General features: G+C 38.8%; 1 protein-coding gene across 1 annotated transcript; it reads right to left on the reverse strand.

Annotated features, from left to right (window-relative positions):
- Window positions 1-4,410: 4,410 nt before the first annotated feature.
- On the reverse strand, window positions 4,411-5,066 carry LOC125863669 (uncharacterized). The gene is made up of 2 exons (XM_049543708.1): window positions 5,018-5,066; window positions 4,411-4,778 (listed from the first exon to the last, which is right to left on the reverse strand). The coding sequence occupies exons 1-2, from the start codon at window positions 5,064-5,066 to the stop codon at window positions 4,411-4,413; spliced, it is 417 nt and encodes a 138-aa protein (XP_049399665.1).
- Window positions 5,067-27,455: the final 22,389 nt, after the last annotated feature.

Raw genomic sequence — 27,455 nt, forward strand, 5'->3', positions numbered from 1 at the left:
GCGAACTAGCATAATTTATGTTGAAATGCATGATTAGACTAGGATATTGTTGAATTTGGTAAAAGTGGGATTCAAATTAAAGCATGTTTGATACCTGACACAAACTCAAACCACAAGACCCCGTTTACGGACCGTACATTAGGTCCGTGGATGGGGGCACATAGAAATACCACTAAGTGTGGAACCACATAGGTGGACTATAGTCCGTAGATTATCTACGGACCATTCTACACATCCGTGGTTCCCATGAGAGCCTAACCTTTTGGGACCTATGATTTACGTAGGGGATCCATGGAGCATAAGTCAACCTACAGACCATAGATGCCCACCGTATGTGGCCACTGAAGCCACTGTCTGAAAAAAAATTGTGTTTCATTTTTGTTCGTCATTAGTTCTATATTTTTCTCGAGTGTGTTTTGGGTTTATTTTGGTACTAACAATTCCTCCACAAGTACAATGTCCCCCAAGAAAGTGCTAGCCACTAAGGGTAGGTCCAAATCAATGGCACCTTCCCGAAAATTGATTTACAACGATCCAGAGGTGGAGAAAGACCTTGAATATGTCCCCACCACGGGGAGGACACCACCCTCAGCATCCCGGGCTACTCAAAATCAGTCCAAGAAGGTGCTCCCCGATGTAGTCACTGCCTCCTAGTCTGATGAGGAGGGGACACTGATCGGGTCCCCGGCTAGGTCAACTTCTAGTTCTGAGTCAAATTCTGCTACAGGGTCTGCCTCGCGATCCGCCATCGGCTCATGTTCACAGGGCCAAACTAGCCCGTTTGATAAGGCCACTACTTCAGGAGAAGTCGTGGTTCCACGAAACTATGACGCTGATTCGGTGGCTGAAGAGCCAATTATATGGTGTATTGAGGGGCAATGGCAACTCTATTGGGATGCTAAAATGCGGAATGAGAAAGAGAAGATGGCCCGGCTTATTACTGAATAGTGCAGAGTCCTCATGGGGAGCTTACACACTATTCTCGACACCCACCAACTTTTTCAGCTTCACAAGTGTAATTGGATGGCTGGATACCCTGAGACTTATAGAGAGGAGATTGTGCGGGAATTCTATGCCTCCTATGCTGCCACTCTCTGAGGTTCGATCGACAAGAGGTCCAAGCTCATAGCCCAGGACCCTCTCATTTCTACTATGGTCCGAGGTTTTCCGGTGGACATATTACATACCACCATAAGCCGATTTCTCTACGACCCTAGCCCTGACCATACTTGGGTACTCAACACAACCGAATTGACTACAGATGGGCTATTGTGAGGAGTGGAGCCTTCACGTGTAATGCCAAACAGAGGGAGGTTGTCTTACTTTGGCTAGCCAGGTACATTGTTGTGGATGGAGAGCGTGTGTAGTGGGACGCCACACCACGTTTAGGTATTTGGAAGGCCACACTGAATTTCGTGGCCAAGTTCTTTTGGTTATTGGTACGAAACAGAGTGTCACCGACTAAGGCTGACAACGCACTTATATGGGATAAAGTGGTTATAGTTGCGGCGTTGGTAGCGGGGCTCGAGATAAACTTTACCCGCATGTTATTGAGAGAGATTCATGAGAGGGCTTTCAAGACCTCTAACACTTAGCCATTTCCTTGTCTCATATTTCAGCTATGTAGGGACTCTTGAGTGCCAAACTGGCATTATGACAAGTTGATTCAGGCATCGAGGACCTTGGATATAGGCCTGAGTCGAGATGAGGTCAATGTAGCTGCCCCATGACGTGGTCCACAGATTGCGGTGTCTCCATTTATTGCAGACTTAGTAGATGATGTGGAGGAGATGCAAGGCGATGATCTTGCCCCTTCAGCCCACAATGATAATGTCACACCCAAAATCCCATTAAGGCGAACCGGCACCCGTTGCCGAAAAGGCTCGAGAGAACCAACCTGTAATCATGCTCTATCTATGAAAATTTAAAGGTGTTGCCATAGTGGATAACATGTTTTCATGAAAGTAGATAGTATTAACAAGACAAAAGAAAGTGCACATGACTTGGCCGTTAGGACCATGATGTCTAAGACATGAGGCACAACCACACTTCACAATACATAGTCTACAAAGCCTCTAAATGATAAAACATTATGGGGTTAAGGTCGGGATAGGCCCCACATTACACTTAGCTACTATACAATACCAAAATACATGTTATAGACTCAAAAAGCCCCGAATCAACCTGGAGCTCACCGATAGCCGTTGGATTTCCCGTTCTCTTACTGGAGAGATCTACTAGCTCCTATACCTGCAGCATGAATTAAAGGTCCACTGAGAGAGACGTCAATATGGGAGAATGTACTAAGTATGTAACGCATAAAGTATTGTATGTGAAATAAGAACTCGAATGAAATCATATACTAATGTAAGGATACAAGACCACCTTTTCTCATATTATGTTACATTTTTTTCTTTACTTTATCATTCTTTACTTTACACTTTGTGCACAACATATAATACAAATGACCAGCTGATCAGTGGTTGACATATAAATCGGGATCAACCCATGCTAGGCTTTCCTTTAATCCCTGGGATACCACCCATGGTGGGATACCACCCATCAATAAGCAGATTCATTTAATATCTTTCCATTAACAATTGAGATGATTCTTTTGGTGGTCATAGCATTTTGAGTTGTGGGACTATGTAGTCATCAAGTGACGTGTGATAATCATATAATGCAGGAACAACAACGTAGAGAGTAGTTACACAATTAATGAAATGCATAGGAGCTGAAATAATATATCGACCTTATTTAGTTAAAAGGAGAACTCATACAGGGTATTTAATGTATATGTACAGATTTGACAATGAACATGTATTGGAACGTGCAGACATGTTAAAGAGTGAGAACAAGGTCATAAGTCATTTTGGAGCTGGTAGGCTGCCTATATGTGTCTAGGACGAGTCTAGATTTCATGTCAATTAGTAGGAAATCGAAAAGTCTTCCATAACTTGTTGTACCACCTTGTAGTTACCTTGAAGTATCTTCCATTCTTTTGAAATACTTATCTACAATATAGTAGGTGATAAACTAGTATTAGTAGTTACTAAACATGCTTAGGCAGTCCAATCTCAGTCAACAAAAATGCTCGGGCAGCAAACCCGTAATTACCAAACTAAGGGTGTTCTTTCAATCCCCGCATTCTTTTATTGCATTTGTACACTACACAACTATATTTAAATATCAATAATTTACACCATTTTCAGACATCAACCAAGCGGTCCCCAATATGTTTACACATCAACCTATCCCAAAACAGTGCTAACAATCCAACATACAATAGAGGTCGTGAAACCATAGTTTCCCATCATCATCCCACGAGTTCCTATCAATAGTATACTTAAAATATCATACTTATACTCGTGTTTAAGGAAGACAAAGATAGGGAAGTCACTTTACCTTAATTCTTATAACTCACTTTCTTTTAACTTTAACTCTTCAATAACTTGAGCTTCCCTTGCAAGGGCTTGGGTTTATCGAAGAATCCTAGGAAACTTGTGGCTGCTGCTATGCTTTAAAAGAGAGAGGAGAAGCTTAGAGAGAAATTTGATTTTTTTATCTATTCTTAAAAGTGAGGAAATGGCCAGCAACTTGGGGATTATAAAGGTCTTATTTTCCCCCAGCTCTTAAGTTTTAATATCAGCCACTAATTTATCAAAGTGGTCCAAGTAGGTGTTGCATCTACTTGGAATTATATATACACAAAATGGGCCCTTTATGTACTCATCTTGGGGTTTAATGTTTCCCCTTTCTAATATTAAGCCATGGGCCAGAATTATACCCTTAATTTGGGACTTAATCTTTATTGGGCTCAAGTAGTTGGACTTGGACAGATTGGTGTGAGGCCTCATCTCCATTCCCTTTTCCTTTTTATTTAATTTGGGCCTCAGGTGAGCCCACTAATACTTGAACTAATCTTCCCCATCTACCTAGCCTATTTGAGCTAAGCAAGTAGGTGACACCTGCTAGCTTTATAACGTCCAACAAGCACCTCAATTCTTTTATTCGTTTTCCGAGCGTAATCTCCTTAGTTTAACTCAAAACTTATATACACTTGATCACCTTAACTTTTAGGCTTACATATAGCCCTTCGATCCATAATTTAAATACTCCTAAAATTTAACGTTCACTCGATCGTGCAATATTGCAGTGTATGGGAGTTACCCTTATAGCTTCTTTATTGTCACCATTCATCTAGGAAATCAAGTTCATTACTTATACCGCCAAGCTAAATCAAGTTCCATATGTGTAGAACTTGTACAAGTAAAATACGGGGTGTTACATCCTCCCCCCTTAGGAACATTCGTCCTTGAATGCTAGCATAATCATATAGCTTAAATAACTTCAAACCTTAGTTTAAATCAGTTGTAAACCACATAATAAATACCCTTTCATGCGTACCTATTAATTCCCCCATTCTGCACCTTGGACTTCCCCTTTAGGTTCAAATAAATAAGGGTACTTGGATTTCATCACTTCCTCAACTTCCCTCATTACTTCTTCTACTTGTTGGTTTCTCCAAAGCAGCTTTACTGAAGCCATTTTTTTATTCCTTAGCGTTTTAACCTGACGATCCAGAATAGCAATAGGTACTTCTTCATAGGTGAGATCCCCTGTAACTTGTACATCTTCAATAGGAGTGATATATGATGGGTCACCTACGCACTTCCGAAGCATTGAGACATGAAACACCGAAAGAACTGCTGAAAGCTCCTGAGGTAGCTCTAACTCATATGCAACTTGGCCAACTCTTCGAATAATCTCATATGACCCTATGTAGCGTGGACTCAACTTTCCCTATTTACCAAATCTCATAACCCCTTTCATTGGCGATACTTTCAATAACACCCAATCTCCTATATAAAACTCTAATCCTCTTCTTCTAACATCTACATATGATTTGTGTCGGCTTTGAGCTGTTGCTAGCCATTGTTGTATCACCTTAACTTTTTCCACATCTTGAAGAACAAGGTCTAGTCTAAATAAAGTAGTTTCGCCTACTTCAACCAACCAATTGGTGATCTGTACTTCCTTCCATATAAAGCTTCATAAGGTGCCATTTTGATACTATAATGCTAACTATTACTATAGGCAAATTCAATAAGTGGCAAATGATCATCCCAGCTACCTTTGAAGTCTAAGACACAAGCTCGAAGCATATTCTCAAGTGTTTGGATTGTGCGTTCTGCTTGACCATCCGTTTGAGGGTGGAAGGCTGTACTTAAATTCACTTGTGTTCCCAAACTCTTTTGTAATGATTTCCAAAACTTTGTAGTTAATTGAGCTCCTCGATCAGATATAATAGAGATTGGAACCCTGTGTAGCCGAACTGTCTCTTTAATATATAACCTTGCATACTCTTTAGCTGTATAATCAGTCTTAATTGGCAAGAAATGTGCTGACTTGGTGAGTCTATCAACTATTACCCATATGGAGTCAAACTTATGAAATGAGCAAGGCAAACCAGTGACAAAATCTATGTTGATCATGTCCCACTTCCAAGTTGGAAGCTCCATACACTGCATATAACCTCCCGACTTTTGGTGCTCTACTTTGACTCGCTGGCAGTTTGGACATTGAGCCACAAATTCTGCAATGTCCTTCTTCATGTCCCTCCACCAATACACTCATTTCAAGTCATGGTACATTTTAGTTGATCCCGGATGGATGGAATATCCTGAATGATGTGTTTTTGTCATTACCCTCCTTCCTAGCCTATTAACATTAGGTACACATAATCTGTTTTGACAACAAAGTACTCCATCTTTTGTAGGCTCAAATCCCTTTGTCGTACCTTGATTTACCGTCTCCTTGAGTCATTGTAGAGTAAGATCTTTGAACTGCTTCTCTTTCACCTCAATTACTAATGAAGATTCTACCGCATTATGTACTACAATTCCTTCTTTTGGGGTTTCAAGAAGACGAACTCCCAAACTAGCTAGTTGACGTAGATCCTTCACCATCCCTTCTTTTTCCATGGTCTGCTCATTAATACTTGATATTGTCTTGCGACTGAGAGCATCGGCTACTACGTTTTCTTTCCCTGGATGGTATAGTATATCAACATCATAATCTTTTATTAACTCTAACCATCTTCACTGCCTCAAATTGAGATCCTTCTACTTGAAGATGTATTGCAAACTTTTATGGTCTGTATATATGTCAACGTGAACCCCATATAAATAGTGAAGCCATATCTTTAAAGCAAATACAACCGCTGCTAGTTCAAGATCATGTGTTGGGTAGTTTCTCTCATGTGGCCGCAGTTGTCTAGAGGCATAAGCTATTACTTTACCATGCTGCATGAGTACACATCCTAAACCAACCCCTGAAGCATCACAATATACTGTATACCCTTTTGTGCCTTCCAGAAGTACTAATACAGGTGCAGAAGTTAGCCTATTTTTCAACTCTTGTAAGCTTCTTTCACATGCATCATTCCACTGAAACTTAGCTGCGTTGTGTGTTAGCTTAGTTAAAGGTGCGGAAATAGAAGAAAATCCTTCAACGAACCTTCTATAATAACCTGCCAACCCTAGGAAGCTACGAACCTCTGTGGGTGTTGTTGGTCTTGACCAATCTTTCACGGCCTCTATCTTTTGTGAATCAACCCTTATTCCTTTATCAGATACAATATGACCCAAGAACGCTACTGATCTTAACCAAAATTCACATTTGGAGAACTTGGCATACAACTGCCAATCACGAAGAACTTGTAATACCTGTCGTAAGTAATTTGCATGGTCCTCTTCTGATCTTGAATACACCAAGATATCATCTATAAATACTATCACAAATACATCCAATAATGGCTTGAATACCCTATTCATCAAATCCATAAAAATTGCCGGTGCATTTGTTAGCCCAAATGACATAACGAGAAATTTGAAATGACCATACCATGTTCGAAAAGCTATCTTGGGTATATACTTCTCCTTCACCCTCACTTGGTGATAACCTGTTCTCTAGTCAATTTTTGAAATATACTTGGCACCTTGTAACTGAACAAATCATCAATTTTGAGTAGGGGTATTTATTCTTAATTGTCACTCTATTCAATTGTCGGTAGTCAATACACATTCTCAACGTTCCGTCCTTCTTACGTACAAATAACACTGATGCACCCCATGGGGATACACTAGGCCTTATAAACCATTTTTCTAACAAGTTCTTTAATTGTTCCTTTAATTCACGTAATTCTGCCGGGGCCATTCTATACGGAGGAATAGAGATAGGTTGAGTGCCTGGAATTAAATCGATACCAAACTCTACTTCTCGTTCTGGGGGTAAACCTGGAAGCTCTTTAGAAAACAGATCAATAAATTCATTAACTACCAGAACAAATTGAAGAGTCGGTGGTTCTGCCTCCACATCTCTTACTCTAACTACATGACATATATATCCTTTTGACATCATCTTCCTCTCCTTCAAATAAGAAATAAACTTACCCCTTGGCGCTGCAACATTGCCTTCCCATTCAAGGACTGCCTCATTTGGAAAGTGAAAGTGCACTCTCTTAGTTCGGCAATCCACCGTGGCATAACAAGAAGCCAACCAATGCATACCCATTATAACATCAAATTCAATCATTCTAGTTCAATTAGGTCAGCCAATGTATCACTATCACAAACAGTTACTATGCAGTTACGATAGACCCTTCTTGCTATAATAGACTCACTGGTTGAGGTAGACACTTCAAATGGTTTATTCAATAATTTTGGTGTTCTTTTAAGCTTCCCAGCAACTAGTGGAGTGATATACAATAGTGTGGTCCAAGATCAATTAACGCATATACATTATGTGAAAAGATGAACAATGTACCTGTTACTATGTCAGGTAAAGCTTCCAAGTTCTGTCGACTCCCTTGAGCATATGTGCGATTTTGGAATATGCTAGAACTAGTTGCTCCTCTAACACCTCTACCACGACCTGTAGGAACATGTTGACCTCTACCTAAATGAGGCACCGATGATGACGATGCAACAGCTGATCCAGTAGGTTGTGCTATATCACCCATGCGTCTTTTAAGGCAATCTCTCATTAGGTGCCCTGGCATACCACACCAGTAACAGGCATCTGTTCCAATACAACATATACTTAAATGACTCTTCCCACATTGTTTACAAGGCTGTCTAGGTGGCATTGATTAGCTTGTACTGCCCTGCTCTGGATATCCCAATGTCCGTGAACCTTGGCTCTCACTCTTTTACCTAAATTGATTGCCTCTCGGCCATTGAAATTGGGGTGGAACGCTAGATGTAGAGTAGGGAAATGATGGCCTAGCTGGTCTATTAGAAAAACGAGGCTTACACTCACCTTGGGGTGGTGTAAACTGCCTGGTAAACCTAGCCCTCTTGGACTGACCCCTTTCTATCTCTTGTGCCCTTCTTCTCTGTTTTTGATCCTCCAATTTCAGTGCAAAAGCTTGCATTGCTGCTATATCCATGTCTTTATTTAAAGAAGCAATAGTACAATCTCTAACCAGATACAAATCCAATCTATCCACATATTGATGAACTCAATCCTCCATAGTAGCAACTATATTGGGAGCATACCTGAACAAGGAATTAAATTGGAGACTGTACTCTCTCACGCTCATACCCCCTTGGTGAAAATTTAAGAACTGATTTGCGCGGGCCTCTCGAATCTCCAATGGAAAATAATGATCAAGAAACGCCTTTTTAAATTCTTTCCAAGTAGTTGGAGGTACATCTGTACTCTTATATTGCTTCCAAGTTTCATACAATAATATAGCCACACCCTTTAATCTATATGTTTCTAGCTCAACAACTTCTTTACCACTCACATGCATAACATCCAAAGTTCGTTGTATTTGATCAATAAGGTCTTGCGGATCTTCATTAGGATCTGACCCGGTGAATGATGGAGAGTCCAAATTAAGGAAATCACGTATCCGCGTGCTAGCTACCCTATCTGTACCACCAATATCCACAACTAGGCCTTCTTTCCTTTGACCTTGGCCAGCAACTATACGAGTCAATAATTGAACCGCATTCCTCAAATCTTGCTCGGTAGCATTAATAGAGGGTTCTTGAGGTGCAACTTCCCTCCTTAGATCTTCTGGAGATGGAGGGGTCGGGGAAGCCTGTGATAGAGACTCATCTTGAGTCTCACTTTGAACAACTTGATTAGGTGGTGGTTGGCTGGTCCATTCTTGGGTAGCCACATCTACTCGCTTACCTGTACTTTTACTTCTCGTAACCGGTATCTTTGCTATAATAACGCAATTCAGAAGTTAGAGATGATTCTCCTACAACATTGGTTCAATCACATGATCTAAGAAATGAATGAAAAGAAACAATTCCTACATGTCTCACAGCTTCATGTTTATAAATGTGGTGCACAACACATGCATAAGCAAGACTCTACACAAACACGGCTTTGTAGACTCCCTAGGATAGCCTTCTTTGATACCACTTTTGTCACGCCTAAAATCCCATTAAGGCGAACTGACACCCGTTGCCGAGAAGGCTCGGGAGAACCAACATGTAATCATACTCTATCTATGAACATTTAAAGGTGTTTCCATAGTGGATAACATGGTTTCATGAAAGTAGACAGTATTAACAAGCCAAAAGAAAGTGCACATGACTTGGTCATTAGGACCATGGTGTCTAAGACACGAGGCACAACCACATTTCACTATACATAGTCTACAAAGCCTCTAAATGATAAAACATTATGGGGTTAAGGTCGGGACAAACCCATGACGATCAGCTACTATACAATACCAAAATACATGCTATAGACTCGAAAAGCCCCGAATCAACCTGGAGCTCACCAATAGCCACTGGATGTCTTGTTCTCCTACTAGAGAGATCTACTAGCTCATGTACCTGCAGCATGAATTGCAGGTCCCCCGAGAGAGACGTCAGTATGGGAGAATGTACTGAGTATGTAAGGCATAAAGTACTTTATGTGAAATAAGAACTCAAATGAAATCATATACCAATGTAAGGATACAAGACCACCTTTTCTCATATTATGGAATCTGGTACTTTACATTCTTTTCTTTACTTTATCATTCTTTACTTTACACTTTGTGCACAACATATAATACAAATGGCCTGATCAGTGGTAGACATATAAATCGAGATCGACCCATGCTAGGCTTTCCTTTAACCCTTGGGATACCACCAATAATATTGGGATCGACCCATGCTAGGTGATTCTTCCACCCCTGGGATACCACCCATCAATAAGCAGATTCATTTAATATCTTTCCATTAACATTTGAGATGATTCGTTTGGTGGTCATAGCATTTTGAGTTGTGGGATTATGTAGTGAACAAGTGACGTATAATAGTCATATAATGCAGGAACAACAACATAGAGAGTAGGTACACAATTAATGAAATGCATAGGAGCTGAAATAATATATCGACCTTATTTAGTTAAAAGGAGAACTCATACAGGGTATTCAATGTATATGTACAGATTTGACAATGAACATGTATTGGAACATGCAGACATGTTAAAGAGTGAGAACATGGTCATAAGTCATGTTGGAGCTGGTAGGCTACCTATATGTGTCGAGGACGAGTCTAAATTTCATGTTAATTAGTAGGAAATTGAAAAGCCTTCCATAACTTGTTGTACCACCTTGTAGTTACCTTGAAGTACTGTCCTTTCATTTCAAATACTTATCTACAATAGAGTAGGTGATAAACTAGTATTAGTAGTTACTAAACATGCTTAGGCAGTCCAATCTCAGTCAACAATAATGCTCGAGCAGCAAACCCGTAATTACCAAACTAAGGGTTTTCTTTCAATCCCCGCCTTCTTTTATCGCATTTGCACACTACACAACTATATTTAAATATCAACAATCCCTTTCCAGACATCAACCAAGTTGTCCCCAATATGTTTACACATCAACCTGTCCTAAAACAGTCCTAACAATCCAATATACAATAGAGGACCTGAAACTATAGTTTCCCATCATCATCCCACGAGTTCTTATCAACAATATACTTAAAATATAATACTTAGACTCGTGTTTAAGGAAGACAATGATAGGACAGTCACTTTACCTTAATTCTTATAACTCGCTTTCTTTTAACTTTAACTCTTCAATAACTTGAGCTTCCCTTGCAAGGGCTTGGGTTTATCTAAGAGCCCTGAGAAACTTATGGCTGCTGCTATGCTTTGAAAGAGAGAGGAGAAGCTTAGAGAAAAATCTAATTTTTTTATCTATTCTTAAAAGTGAGGAAATGGCCAACAACTTGGGGATTATAAAGGTCTTATTTTCCCCCACCTCTTCAGTTTTAATATCAGCCACTAATTTGTCAAAGTGGTCCAAGTAGGTGATGCATCTTCTTGTAATTATATAGACACGAAGTGGGCCCTTTATGTACTCATCTTGGGCTGCAATCTTTCCCCTTTCTAATATTAAGCCATGGGCCAGAATTATACCCTTAATTTGGGACTTAATCTTTATTAGGCTCCCATAGTTGGACTTGGACAGATTGGTGTGAGGCCTCATCTCCATTCCCTTTTCCTTTTTATTTAATTTGGGCCTCAAGTGAGCCTANTGGGACTTAATCTTTATTAGGCTCCCGTAGTTGGACTTGGACAGATTGGTGTGAGGCCTCATCTCCATTCCCTTTTCCTTTTTATTTAATTTGGGCCTCAAGTGAGCCTACTAATTAATGAACTAATCTTCCCCATCTACCTAGCCCATTTGAGCTAAGCAAGTAGGTGACACCTACTAGCTTTATAAAGTCCAACAAGTACCTCAATTCTTTTATTTGTTTTTCGAGCTTATTTTCCTTAGTTTAACTCAAAACTTATATACACTTGATCACCTTAACTTTTAGACTTACAAATAGCCCTTCGATGCAGAATTTAAATACTCCTAAAATTTAACGTTCACTCGATCGTGCAATATTGCAATGTACGGGAGTTCCCCTTATAGCTTCTTTATTGTCACCATTCATCTAGGAAATCATGTTCATTACTTATACCACCAAGCTAAATCAAGTTCCATAAAAATACGGGGCGTTACAGATAATGCCCTGGCCTCTTCATCTTAGGCTGCTAGTCGTGCCCCTAGCTCATCTAGAGCCACCCCACCTTCTAGAGCTTCTGTTGTGCCATTAGCTCAAGTTCATAAATTGGAGGCGCAGATGGCCACACTACTTCACCATGTGAAGCCATGGATGTAGAAGTCCATTGTAGGGTCCGAGGCTAGGATGGAGAAGAGGATGGCAACCATGGTGGATCAGAAGGTTCAGGCCGTTCATAAGCACCTGGATGCCATCGACTTGAGAGTACTCGCATGGCCAGCCCCCGTCATAGATTTTTCCTCCTTCCAGACTGAGTTGGATAGTCTCCGGACTGACATTAATTCCATCCTTGCTACGCCCACAGATGAGACAAAGTCTGCACCTACTACATTGGCTGATGATACAGTACTCGATGCTCTATTCAGAGAGGATACAGATGCACAGCTCGAGCCAACTCGTGTTGGTGGAAAGAGGCCTCGCTCCAGTCGCATTTCAGACACTAATGATGATGCTAGAGCAAAAAAGAAGGAACGCCACCAGAATGAGCAGGCTATAAAAATGTCTATAGTGGATGAGAAGTTGCCCCAGCAGAGGGTGCGTGAGAGTGTTGCTAGGGCATCGAGTTATGTGCCCGTTGTAGAGGTTTCGACTGTTGAGAGGGATGATGTGAGCCCCCACTGATGGTGCGGTTTGCGTGATTGATAGCAATACTGAGGGTGCTAGGCTAGATGATGTGGGCACTACTGAGGGTGACCCAAGTGTTGTTCCAATAGGCTTCGGGAAACCAAACCTACCCGCTTGTTGATAGTTCATCGGTGTTATGCGCCACAGGTTTGCTTCACCCAATCCATTACTTTTTACTATTTTTGTGTGCATTGGGTACAATTGCACCTATTTTTTGTTAGGGGTGGGGTAAATGGATTGTTAGTGATAGGGTGAAGTCTGTGTAACCCAACTTATAATCCTCTCTTGGGGTTTTTTTGCCTGTGTTCTTTCCCCCCAAGAGACTGCTTAATTTCTATTGAACCGGCATATGTTAGGATTGTATGTGTAAAAACATGAGAAAGAATGAAGCATGATGGAAAAAGCTTTTTGAAAAAGTGATACCCGTCAAAATTTGTGATATGTGCTAAAATATGTAGACTAGAATGAGTTGAATGTGTTGGCTCTGAGTATGACATGATAACAAACCAACTTGATGGCATGACTTAAGCTAAAACTTGAACTGGGTAATCTGATAATCTGATAATAAAACTATGTGCCAAGAGTGTGTGAGAATAGTTGATTGTTCAATTAGTTTTTGTGCCAATCTAGAGCTTGCCCGATTAGTCCTGCTAAGACAATCTTATCTAGAGGCTAGGAAATGATCGTAGGCCCTTGTTCTGATAATTCCACAAATTGCCTAAAAAGAATCCAACCAAATGAAATAAATGCTCCCTTTGATCCAAATGCTTTGAGCCTAAATTAGACCATTTCTTTCTAACCTCCTAACTCACCTTCCCATAATCTACTGTGTTGACCCGGTCCCTCCTTGGACATGTGCACCTCGACTTAGGCCAACAACCTAAGTTGAGGATAGCTAATGCAAAAAGTGACCTTAATCTTGGCCCTGATCCGACATCGGGTATTGTGCACCTCAACCAAAGGAAAATCCATAAGTTGAGGGTGACTATGAAAGTGGAAACCGAAAGAAAATTTGGCATGAAAAGAGTTTGGTGTTGAAAAAGAGAAAAAGAAAATAGAGGAGAGGATGTGACTTGTTGAAAGCTAAAGAAAAGAATAAAATGCAAGAAAAAGAAGAAAGTGAAAAATAAAGAGCTACAAAGTCTAAAGTCACATCCAAGGTTGAAGAGAATCAAGAGAAAGAAGGTAAAATTATAGGATGTCAAAAATAGGGCAAAAAGAGGTAGAAAGCCTAATGTAATGTCAAGGATGGCAGAAAGTCACTAAAGTGTACCCAAATGTACCACAACTGACCCTGAGCCTACGTTACAACCCAAGAAAGTCCTATAGTGATCCTAGAGACTAGTTTGGGGAGTCTAAGCAGTGAAAATAAGGGGAAGCCTGTGGTATTGAGCACTAACTGTACTTGAAGTTACTTTTGAGTGTGAGTGTTGAATGAATCCGTGTACTAAAAATCATATTCATTGGGTGGAAAATGGATTTCATTTGAAGTAATGGCACTAGTTACATTGTCGGAAAGTTGGTACCTTGGTGTTAGTAAAAGAGTGTATGTTGTGTGTTGATTGGTCGATCTTTGTCATGTTTTGGTCCGCACAAGTTAGCTTGCCGAGTCTGAGAGAAAAGATTTGTACCCAAAAAGAGAGTCGGATTAGAGAGCCATGTGATTGCTTGTGCTTGAATTGCTTGCTTCTATACAAGCGTCGTTTAGAGTCTTAATGAGTTGCTTTAGGACAAATAACGAATTTAAGTTGAGGGTGTTGATATACCGTGAGTTTACGGTATTTTTAATACATTTCACTTAAAGAGTTATGTGTGTCTAGGGCCATTTTGTATTGGTTTTAATGCATTTTTATCATTTTTGTAGGAAATATGTTCAGACGTGGAAACTGAGAGACACAACTAAAGGATGCGCAGAAATGGGCATCTACAGAGGTGATCTATGGACCGTAGGTCCATTCATGCTCCATACATGGTGACCATAGATGGGCAGGCAAGTCTTGAAGATAAATTAGGGAATTCTTAACCAAGTGTGGGACCACGGTTGCAAACCACATACCATAGATTGACCTACGGGCCGTACTGTTGTTCCATCAAATTATTCAGAGAGGGGATCCAGTACCTAATTTTGAAGATTCTAAGTATGGAGCTATGGAGTAGGATCCGCGGGCCCTAGAGTAATCCACGATCCGTACTATGGATATGTCGATCGATTAAGAGAAGTGAAGATTTTGAAGATTGGAAAATTGTCATGAGCCACGAAAGGGCCCTATGGACCATAGATCAATCCACGGTCCGTAGGTAAGTCTCGTAGATCGAAACCGCGTCCTGAAACATTATTTCCTTATTTCATTTCCTTTTTAGTTAGGACTTGTTTTTCTATATATAGGTCATGTAAACCTCGTTTTTGGGGGTTATACATTATTACTTTTTTTCTAGTTCTTGACTTTGGAGATTAACTTGCAACTTTAGCAATTCTTAATTTCCGAAGTTCGTTTTTGAAGATTTTGATTTGGAAATTCAAGTTGAAATTCTGGGTTTATCATTCTCACTACGTAAGTTCATGATTTCTTCTTCCAAAAATATGAATTATGTTCTTGCTAATATGGGTAACTAAATCCACAACTAGGTTTGTGGGAACCATGAGCGATTAAGTAATTGTTGAATAGTGTTGTTGCATGCATTGATAATTCTTTCGTTTAGAAGTCTTTTTAACGAGTGCACACGTTAGAACTCGCCTTGTTGCTACTTACCAGACCAAGGAGGTAGTTAATAAGAAAAGAATTATCAACATAAATTTAGTGTGATACTATCTAATAGTCTAATGTCGATTAGTGCGAGGGTGAAAACTAAGCCATACATCGATGTGATGTCTAATATGAGGTAAAGATAAGGGTTGGTAAATTATACACATGTAGCCGGACCAAGGTGCGGGGTGGAATCCTCTAGTTGCCGGACCAAGGAATTTGAGATACCTAACTTATCACTTTGCATGTAATACACTAGGAAAGGATTGCTATTACTAGGATTACATCGTGATGAGCTTATGGGGAACACGTACACCCTAGTTACTTTCTCATCTTGATAACAACTGAAGTTCAAATCTTACTCACTGAATACTTACATAGTTTCCTAAATTTGTTTCACAAATCCTCCCCTTTTAATTACTTGTTTTCGGAAATATATTGCCTAGACGAATATAATCGTCAGTTAAGTTTAAGTCTAAACCATATTCCTCATGGGATCGACCCCAACCTACAAGTTGGGATCTTTACTTGGTAACGATCGCTTACGCTTTTTTAGGGAGGTGTAATTTGAGCGTATCAATTAGTCAATACAACAATATAATCACATGCACATATCGACCATATACAATATCATCAACATATACGAACAATGAACAACTTCACGATTCTCACATATCACAGTTATATCAATGAAGAGCAACATATCGTCTTCGAATATCAATCATCATTAGATATGAACGAACTCATCACAAGTAGATACACAATACAATTCAATGGTCCTCTCACAGAACCCAATTCAATGGTCCTCTCATGGAACCCAAACCCAAACAGTTACCATGCCGGAATGTGGCAATCCGATCCCAGTTAGTTTGCTAGAACATGGCAGCCGATCCCATGTTTATGCCGAAACGTGGCAATCGATCCCATATTTAGGCTGAAAAGTGGCAACCGATCCCATATTTATGCCGGAACGTGGCAACTGATACCATATTTATGCCGGAATGTGGAAGCCGATCCCAGTTAGCGTGGTGGATCGTGACACCCGCCCATTCAACAAAGTACAATCACAATCACAATGTATATTCTCACAATCATACAACAAGATGTGATTCATGGATCAATTATCCTCATTTACAACAAGTGTGATCAATAATGGAACATTCGCATATGTACATGTATCATAATGAACCAAGAATAAACATACATCACACAATCATAGAATCACAATCATCACCTACATCGAATCCAAGCTTGAATCCCCTAAGGCACTTGAATCTTCCCTTTTCAGATTATTTCCTCTTGTTCTAGGTCTACAAACAGTTAATATATGCAAGGATCAACAATTAAAGGTCTAATTATCCGGATTATAACAAACCCAATAACCCTAGACCAACCCAAGATCCTAATACCCAATTTAGGGCTTTTTCCACCATAAATTCCAGATCAAACCCCCCCCCCCCCCATCGATAATTATTCATGAATTTACATTCTACGGATCGAAACATGAATTCGAGGAGTGAAAATCTTACCTTTAGCCTCAAGAATGATGAAAAAGGAGTAGGAATCGCCTGGGGTCGTCTCCTTAGCTCTTAAAATAGAAAAATACCAAATAAGGTCGTTTAGGGGTTTATTTAAGTCTTTAAGTCGCATCTGTCCCGCTACGGCAGACCTCATCCCAGTCTGGCAGCCCTAATCTCGCTCGGCGGCCTGCACAGAGATAGAATGTTACCCGTTCACGCTAAGATCATTTTCGAGAGTTCTACTCGCCCAGATTCAATTCTGTAAAGTCTTACGGGTTCCTTATCGTCTTATCTATCCACTCATGTAATAAAATTCATAATTAGATCTCTCATTCGTTACTAGATTTCCCTAGACCTCACTGACTCAGATTTCATCCAAATCTGGTCGAGATTAGGGAATTCCAAGTTACTACCAAAAATTTTCTGACCCCAATTCTTTCTCTATTGGCTTTTCCCTAACGACGGAATCAGGTCGTTACAATAGATACCAATTTACCCATCACTTGTCTCCGAGTGATCAACTAGGGAAGACTGACTAAAGTAAGGGTAGATTAGTATCTGAATCGTCAAATTACTGGGGATACTTATCTCACATGCCCTTCTTACCGAATCTCATCATCCCCTAAGGGTTTCACATCTCCAACCTCAAACCAACCAATTGAATACCTACACATCCTCCCTTACAATGCCTCAAAGAAGTTATCTCAACACTTGAGTGATAATTATTGTCGTATGTAAACTTAACTAACAACCAAAGCGATTCTCAATAATCCCCAAAGTTGATCCAACATATGTTATCAAGGATCTTAACACAAACATCAGGACGAATCCTTTCTCACATAACCATGCTAAAATCCTAAATCAAAACTCGCCACAATTAGAAGTGAACCTGAATCAACCAACACACACTTATAATACCCAAACAATCATAGTTCTTAAGTTATAACAATTTTGATCTTTAGAAATCAGATACTCATCGAGAGATATGTCCAAGCATACAACCCCTCCAACAACACTATCGAAATGGTAGATTTAATAATTGTAGATTACCTCTTAAGAATAGTAGAATTTGACCCAATGATCCCCGCATTCAACCACACAAAATCAATACATGGCCTCGACGACTAGAAAAATATTAAGATTATCGGACAACCACAAATACGTATGGTAGCTCTTTTATAAATTCTCATACGCAATGTGGTACACGAAGAACCACTAAAATTCTTTAACAACACCAACTATGTCATTCGAAATAACCAAATCTTTCCAATTTTCCCACTCAACTAAGAGAGCGTCACAGGATTGGTAAACCTAATCCACCACTAGAGATTCACCCACAAAATGAAAAACACGCGTGACATAGCTAGTTCATCACACTCACAACCATGTACAAAACGAAATAGATCATCACATAAGAATTTATCAAATAACACGAAAGGTTTTCCTTTGAAGAGTCGATACCAGCCATTTCCATTCACTTGACTCAGCATACTCTTCACATCCTTCGACTGAAGCCAACACTCTTAATACTAACAACCATCATAACCACTCCGACCATTGACCTTACTTTAAACCAACACTTTTTGAATGAAAACCTTCCTTAGATAGTATAACAATCAAAAGTAATAAACTTTACGACTCAAACCAAGTGTAAGTCTTTTCAAATGCTCAATACCTGATACAAGTGATCATTCCTCACCTTGCAAATTCATACATTAACAAAATATATCACCACAAATGTAAACTTATAATGAAAAAATCTGGATTGTAAATTCAACTGTATAAGACAATCCCCTTATCTATAAACATTAACTTATACCTCGAAGGTTTTTATGAATTCATGGATCTTCGCTTATCATGGATCGCATCTCCATCGATTTTACAATATTTTTTCGCTAAAATTTCAATTGTACTCCTTACTAAGCTCCAAACAAAACAAGACACTTATCATCACACTCGAGCTAATATATGTACACTCTTTTCTCAAGTTTTTTCCAATAGTTTATAACCAATCTGATGGACTTATGACACTATTACCATAGTCATAGCAAAATGAAAGAAATCACGCGTCTCTGAACCCAATTATATGCCCCTCTAAAGATACCTCTTTAGCCCTCGCAATCAAATACAATATTTTTGCTCTCGCCTCTCTCTCTCTCTAAAGGCTGCACTTCATCCCATTATTTTTCTTCATTATGACTCTAGTTCTTAATTTCTATTCGAATGGTGTCCCACCATCTCTCAAAACTTTCCATACAACCACGTTACTCACAAAATATTAGAAAATCATGACCTTAGATACTCACAAGTCATAATTACTACACCAAATTCTCTTAGCCCTAATCTTATTATATAGTTGCATCCCGTCACAATCTACCACGAACTCTTATTACCATTACACTCTATCTGCCATGACTGTCACTACTAAATCAACCTTTTCATCAACATGACACCTTAACTCAGGTATACTCATCAAATTTAAAGGACTAACACAATGTTTATATGCACTTCCTTACTAAAATCTTTCATTGCCTTCAACCAAGCATACCCAATGGGACTTTCATTATCCATAAGCTTGTCATTCTGGTATTAATCCACTCTTTTATGGCTTAAGATAAAATCACAAGTCCTCATACTACCCTCTTTCTTCTTAACAAACAAGACATGAGCACCCCACAAGGAAACACTAGGACGGACAAAACCTATATCAAGAAGCCCTTGGATTTGAGATTTAAGCTCTCTCAATTCTAACACCACATGAATAGACATAATAGAGGGGAATTCGACCTCAACATCCCGAATATGAGCGAATTACGCCAAACAATCCTGCCCTACCAGTTTCCTAGCCCGAATGAAGGATATGATCTTAGCTAGCTTGGGCTTGTACACCCCTTCCCACTTTAATCTTTCCCTGCCATGGATCTTTAGAGTTACCAATTTAGCATTACAATTAAGCCCGGTATAATAAGGGGACAACCAAGTCATGCCTAAGATTATATCAAGTCGGTCATATCTAGCATAACCAAATCAACCCAAGTCTGAAAATCCATAAACGCACTAGGACAAACACGATATACAAGGATGACTATGACTGACTCTTCAACTAGGGTAGAAACATGGACGAGGGCACCAAGTATATCACAAACCACATCAAATCCTAAGGCAATTGAAATGACCCATATGAATAAGTAGAACCCGGATCAAAGAAAACAATAGCCATCCGGGCACAGACAAGAGTAGCACTAGTGACCACTGTATCACATGCCTCAAACTCGGTCTTGCCCGAAAAAGCATATAACTGAGCCCTGTCGTCTTGAAGGGCAACCTCATTGCCTGGCTGCACTATTCCTCAACCTGCATTACCATTTCCCCTGCCTCCACGACCTCGTTGATTTCCTCCTCATATGCCCAGGTTCTCCACAATTCTAACACACCTTATAACTTATATTCGATTGCTGAACATTGAATTAGATTGCGGGGGTTAGTTCGGGTATGATTCGGGGTCCATAATTATGACTAAGAAAACATGGGAGACAAGGCTAAGATTTTAATTAGATCACGGGGGTTAATTGATTATTTCGCTCCATGAATGACCATTTCCTGATCATCTATGCATTCACACCACCCCTAGGGTCAGATACCAATTGGAACCTTCTCAGTTTCCAATTTGCTTTGCTTAGGGGCCCTCAATCGTGACCACGACATCTAGTTCACTTTGTTGAGATACCAATTGGAATCGGGAGATACCAATTGGACTCAACTCATACCACAAGTGACAATAGTAGCTAGCGAGCCCCATAAAATTGCTAATTTCAATCATAGAACTTGGTCAAACCCAATTCTTAATAGCCTCAATCTTTAACTAATGGTAAATAGACCTTAAATCAATCTTTAGAGGAACCGATGTACCTTTCAACTGATCAAAAAGATCATCTATCTAAAGCAGTGGATACTTGTTCCAAATGGCGACTCTATTCGACTGTCTGTAGTCTATACATATCCTCTCTTGCTAGTGATGGTGTTACCACTTTTGTTGCTCTAGTTCGGACCATAGAGTGAAGGAGGAAAGATACCCATTTGTATCACCCAAATACCAATAGGATTCAATCCATAGCACGAAGGAGTAGAAAAAAGTAAGTTTTTCCTAAAGTCCTATAGCCTCTCAAAGAAAAGTACAGATGTCATCGTACTGCTACGCAAGACTCTACTAGACTCATGTTAGTACAATGAGATCAACGAACCTAGGACTCTGATACCAACCTAGTCAAGATCCAGACCGTCGTGATTGGCACCCACACTAACCATCCGGTGGGAAAACCACTACTAAGCAACTAAACCAAAACTAAGACAATTAAGTTACGGAAGCAAGTTAATTAACTAAATAAATACGGAATTAAATACCTAGAACCTGAAAGTCAATGTACCAAAACTATATTAACGACGAGTCGAAGAACAAGGGATACAACCCCGAAACTAAACAACACCTTTAAGAAATAGTCTGAGTCCGAAAATAGTGGACTTAAACAAGAAAGATCCATGGCAATCCGAAAAAATTGGCTCACCCTTGAATCTGGTCACACTCAATAGTCACCGAGTTGAAACCTATCACTAGCCACATGAAGATGCCTTGTACTCAACAAAGAAAGAGCAAGTGCAGTATCAGTACACTACCACACTGTACTGGTAGGATCACACGGCTATCCTAATAAGTGTAACATACATTAGTCAATACAACAATAAAATCACATGCACATATCGAACATATACAATATCATCAACATATACAAACAATGAAGAACTTCACGATTCTAACATATCACAGTTATATCAATTTAGAGCAACATACCATCTTCCAATATCAATCATCATTAGATATGAATGAACTTATCACAAGTAAATACACAACACAATTCAATTGTCCTCTCATGGAACCCAATTCAATGGTCCTCTCATGGAACCCAAACCCAAATAGTTAGCATGCTGGAACATGGGAATCTGATCCCAGTTACTGTGCTAGAACGTGGCAGTCGATCCCATGTTTATGCCAGAACATGGAAACCTATCCCATATTTATGTCGAAATGTGGCAACCGATCCCATAATTATGTCGAAATGTGGCAGCCGATACCAGTTAGTGTGTCGGATGGTGACACCCACCCATTCAACAAACCACAGTCACAATCATACGACAAGAGGTGATTCATGGCATACAATTATTCAATTATCGCATACATACATGTATCATAATGAAGCAAGAACAAACATACATCACACAATCATAGAATCACAACCATCACCTACCTCGCATCCAAGCTTAAATCCTCTAAGGCACTTGAATCTTCCCTTTCTAAATTATTTTCGCTTGTTCTAGGTCTACAAACAATTAATATACACAAGGATCAACAATCCAAGGTCTAATTATCCGGATTATAACAAATCCAATAACCCTAAACGAACCCAAGATCCTAATACCCAATTTAGGGCTTTTTCCACCATAAATTCTAGATCAAAACCCTCCCCTATTGATAATTACTCATGAATTTACATTGTACAGATCGAAACATGGATTCAGAGAGTGAAAATCTTACCTTTAGACTCAGGAATGGTGAAAAACGAGTAGGAATCACCTGGGGTCGTCTCCTTAGCTCTAAAAATTGAAAAGTCCCAAATAAGGTCGTTTAGGGGTTTATTTACGACTTTAAGTCGCATTTGTCCCGCTACAATGGACCCCATCCCGCTCTGGTGGTCCTAATCCCGCTCTGGTAGCCTACACGGAGACAGAATATTACATGTTTACGCTAAGTTCATTTTCAGGAGTTCTACTCGCCCGAATTCAATTCTGTAAAGTCATACGGGTTCCTTATTGTATTATCTATCCACTCATGTAATAAAATTCATAATTAGATCTCTCATTCATTACTAGATTTCCCTAGACCTCACTAACTCAAATTTCATCCAAATCTGGACTAGGTTAGGGAATTCCAAGTTACTACCAAAAATATTCTTACCCCAATTCTTTCTCCATTGGATTTTTCATAATGATGGAATCATCTTTTTACAGGTGTGTATTACTTGGAGAAGCTGTTACATGAGCATTCCGAAGGATTTACAGATCTTGTAACTTGTGTCTTAATCGAGTACCACTTTGGACACCTCTACACTTTTACTAGGTGCGTGGTACTATACCAATTGAAATTGCATCATTAGAAGCATCACATACTCTCATGATAAGAAATTCAGAGTTAGGATTACTTAACGATGATGTAACACTTGATAAGTCAATGTTAATTAATCTTGCTTTGGATGCCTCAAATGAGCTGCTAAAGCTGGCCCAGAATGGGGAATTGTCTTAGAAACTTGGATGAAGATGGGGAAACATTAAATCTTAAGGAATATGATAGTGCTTTTACCCCAATTATTGGTATGAAACCCGGACATTTCACAACTGAAGCCATAAGAGCATCATGTAAAATGGTTCACAATAGCCTGACATTGGTGGAAACGTTGATGAATAAGGTACGTAGGTTATTCAGATTAAATCTAGTGTTTTCCTTCTCTCATAGAATTTGTTAACAACTTTCATCTAATAATTTCTTACCCCTTTTAATGTAAAAAATTGTCGCTTCATTTTTTATTAATAAAAACCATTAAAAAATATTAATTAAGTATGTAAAACATAGTGAAATAAAGAATAGAACTAAAAAAAATAAGCAACAATTTTTGACATTAAAAGAGGTAAGAAGCTAATAGAAGAAAGTTCTTAATAAATTATATGAGAGTGGAGAACACTGAATTTATGGTGAAGAACCAACGTACCTTGAGCCACTATACATGATGCTTTTGTGGCTTCTATTGTGGAATGTTCAGGTTTCATATCAATAATTGGGATAAAAGAGCTATGATATTCCTTAACATTCAACATTTCCCCATCTCCATCCAAGATTCTATACTAGAGAGGTTCCCCACTCCTAGACAACCTATGCAGATCATCTGAGTCATCCAAAGCGAGATTTATTAACATTGACTAATCGAGTGATACATCACCGTTAAGCAAGATGTCGGTCGAATGACATCAGTGCATTGAATGTACGAATACATAATATGACTGAATAAGCAAATAACTGAACTGAATGACTGAAAGCAACTCAATTGAATCAATACATGAACATGTAGTGAAAACCATTTAAGCTTCACCATGAGATATGAAAATAATATAGTTTACTTTGTGGAGAGTTTCTCTAACCGATAACCATTACTATGAGCCTAACAATGATACACCGTTTCGCCCATGTTGCAAGGGTCATTCTATACTTTGTCGGGGTATAAGATGATATTGTAACTATGGATTCATCTAATAGGCCTTCTGAGAGACGATGATGATTTGCATGAAGAATCAATACTATCATATCCTCACTAGCTAAGTAGTTTTATGGGGATTTTGAGTCATAAAAGACTCTAACCCAATTCGGTGCTTGATACTACTTCCAAAATGACTAATATCAAATATGTTCAATTCACTTGTAAAGGGACTATTACTTTACTTTACTTTTCACTTTTCTAAATCACCCTTTAGAAAGAAAAGGACTATTACATTTCAGAAACATCAATCATACTCTTTCTTTTTCTCAACTGTCAAATGGTACATATGAAACCATTTGATTAGTTCTTTAAAAAGACTCTTTTCGAAACATGCATTTAAAATGGATATGATACATTCGGGACCGTTAAAGTTCCCTTTAAATCTTGAAATAAATAGATTTAGGTTGTAATCATGAAAACTATATCTGAAATCATATTGTGATCTGATAATTGATTATAGGGTAGTCATACTGCATACACATTGATGGCATATGTAGATGTCATACTGCTTAAATATTGATGACATACTCGAGTGTCATGCTAATCATGAATCTTAGTTCTTTTCTCAATGTGAAAATAGTACTTTGGGAACCATTTGTATTCCTTTTAAACTATTTTTCAAAATAATGTTTTAAAACAAATTTTCTGTTAAACTCACTTTAGTTTTGAATGTACACTAAGACATATGATTAAGATATGTAGGGATTTTCAAAAGTAATTGAGCCTATAGGAGCTAATACAAGGAAGGGAACTGTAGCCACAACTTAAAGGGAACGAGTTCGGATGAAACAAAAAAGAGAATCAGCCTAGGCCACCCCTGGCGCACTACTGGCTCTGGGTGCCAAGCTCCAAACTTCAGAAGCAGACTCGGGGCGCACAACTGGCGCACTGCCCTAGGGCCTGAAATACTGGGGGCCAAGTCTGGGCGCACTGCTAGCGCGCCACCCAGGACCCTACCCAAAACCCCCAGTGAATTTTCAAGTTAAACCTAGGACCCCAAATTAGTGTGGAATTGGGAAATTGTTCCTAAACTTTACTTATCTTTCAAACCCAAAATTATTATATAAGAAACTTTCATGCAATTCCTTTTGAAAACATAACTTTACTAAATCAATAGGGTTCATGTGATACTAAGCATGAATAATATTATAAGATTCTAAAAAACAAAGGAAAATAAAACCTCAACTATCAAAGAATTGAATTCCATATCAAGAACTATGAATGGATCCTTTAGATGTGACGATTTTTCTTGAATTGAGATGTAGGGCATGCGGAAGAACTAGTCCAACACTATGAATTGCTTTACATACTTAGAAAGAATGAAGGTTCTTGGCGAAAATCGATGGAAACTTGAAAAACGCTTGAAGCCCTAGATTTTCTCCTCTTGGAACCTTGCACTAATTCTTCTAAGTGTCAAAGAACGTGAAAAAATGTGTTAACGTGTTTACACCCTTAATTAGGTGGAAAAAAGCGTGTCTTAGCCTTGGAAGGGATGGATAAAGAGCAAACTACCCCTCTAAAAATGGTTGAGGTGCCTTACAAAAAGAGGCTTCACGAAATGGGCATATTTTTTTACTTCGAACATGAAATGAAGAAAACGTGGTGGCTTTGGAAAGAGGACACAAAGACCTTTAATTTGATAGGTCATGGGCCACTTAATTCTTTATGTGCTGAGAGATATGATTGTTTGAAATTGAACTAAGTAGAATCTTAGGTCAAAACTTAATCGATAAGAAAGATTTCAATTCAACTTGTGCTAGGGGATTCTCGTGACCTTAATTGATATCCTGAATCATTCCCACACTAATGAATTGACCTTACAATCTAAGAACAATTAAGAATTACTCGGTACGACCTTATACACAATTAAACAATGGTTTGGGTCTTAACTTAGAAATTCTCGGGGTGTTACACTATTTTTAACCTTCAAATTAATTCCCATCCCTCTCATTCACTCACAAAACCCTCAAAACTCCTAATTCATCTTCTCCAAATACTTTGAAGAGCTCTTACGGAAGGATCTTAGAGTTTTATCAAGCTCAAAGGTTTCTTCTCCAAATTCATAGGGCTTTGATAGCCAAGGTATGTAGGAATTTACTAATGGATCCCTTTCATCTATTCGGTCCCAACAAGAACTTCAATCTCCAACTAAATTTCACCCAATTCAATTAGGATTTTATGTCAATCCTCATAGGTCCTTTTGAATATCATTTAATTAATGTCATTCTACCTTATTTTCCATGGCTTAACCTAATTACATGATTTATAATTGTTCCATAGGGACCCCTGCTTTATGCTTTGATTTTCACTTATGAACTATGATCATGAATTGATAAGGGATTTTTATGCATTTTTTATGAAAGAATGAACTTATGATTTAATTTTACTTTTAAGTTAAGTATCAATGATTTCTGAAAGATTTTCTCACAATTTGAAAGGAAATCATTATTTTTTATTCTTAGGAAGGTACGTGTCTATATGAATGAAGTTATGAAATAACGGTTTTGAAAGGAGCTACTCTTATATGACTTTATGATTTGAGATTGTTATTTTGGTCATTTCCTTTCCTAATGTTATTATGTGATAATTGACTTTATATATTCCATTGGGATCACCAAGAGGACCTTAAGGTGGAGGCTCAAATAGGGTAGTCTCTAGTAGCAATCTCGAGTCCCAAACTACGTGCTCCTGTAGAATTTTCTGAAATGACCTAGCTAGTGGATCCACATAGCATTAATGATATGATATGGAGTTTTACCTTGGCCAGTAGATTCTCTCTTTTAGGTGTGAGAGTTACACCGAATTCCATGTTATAGATCACATGGTCTATTGTCGGTTAAAGCTAATATCCTATAAACGAACTATGTTTTTTCCTTTAAGTCTTACGTTATGTCCTTGTACTAATGCATTGGCCTTGTATCATGTTTTTTTATGATCCTACTTTTCATAGCTTTTAAATGTCCTACTTGGTCATGCATTTCATGTTTTAAGCCTATTATGATATCATGTCTACATTTATGCATTTTCCCAATACTTAGTACATTTCGTGTACAAATACTAATGCATACTTCTGCCTACATTGTCTCATAATATAGGGTTCTATGCTCTTTATCC

Source organism: Solanum stenotomum, chromosome 5 (assembly GCF_019186545.1).
Source record: "Solanum stenotomum isolate F172 chromosome 5, ASM1918654v1, whole genome shotgun sequence".
NCBI lineage: Eukaryota > Viridiplantae > Streptophyta > Magnoliopsida > Solanales > Solanaceae > Solanum > Solanum stenotomum.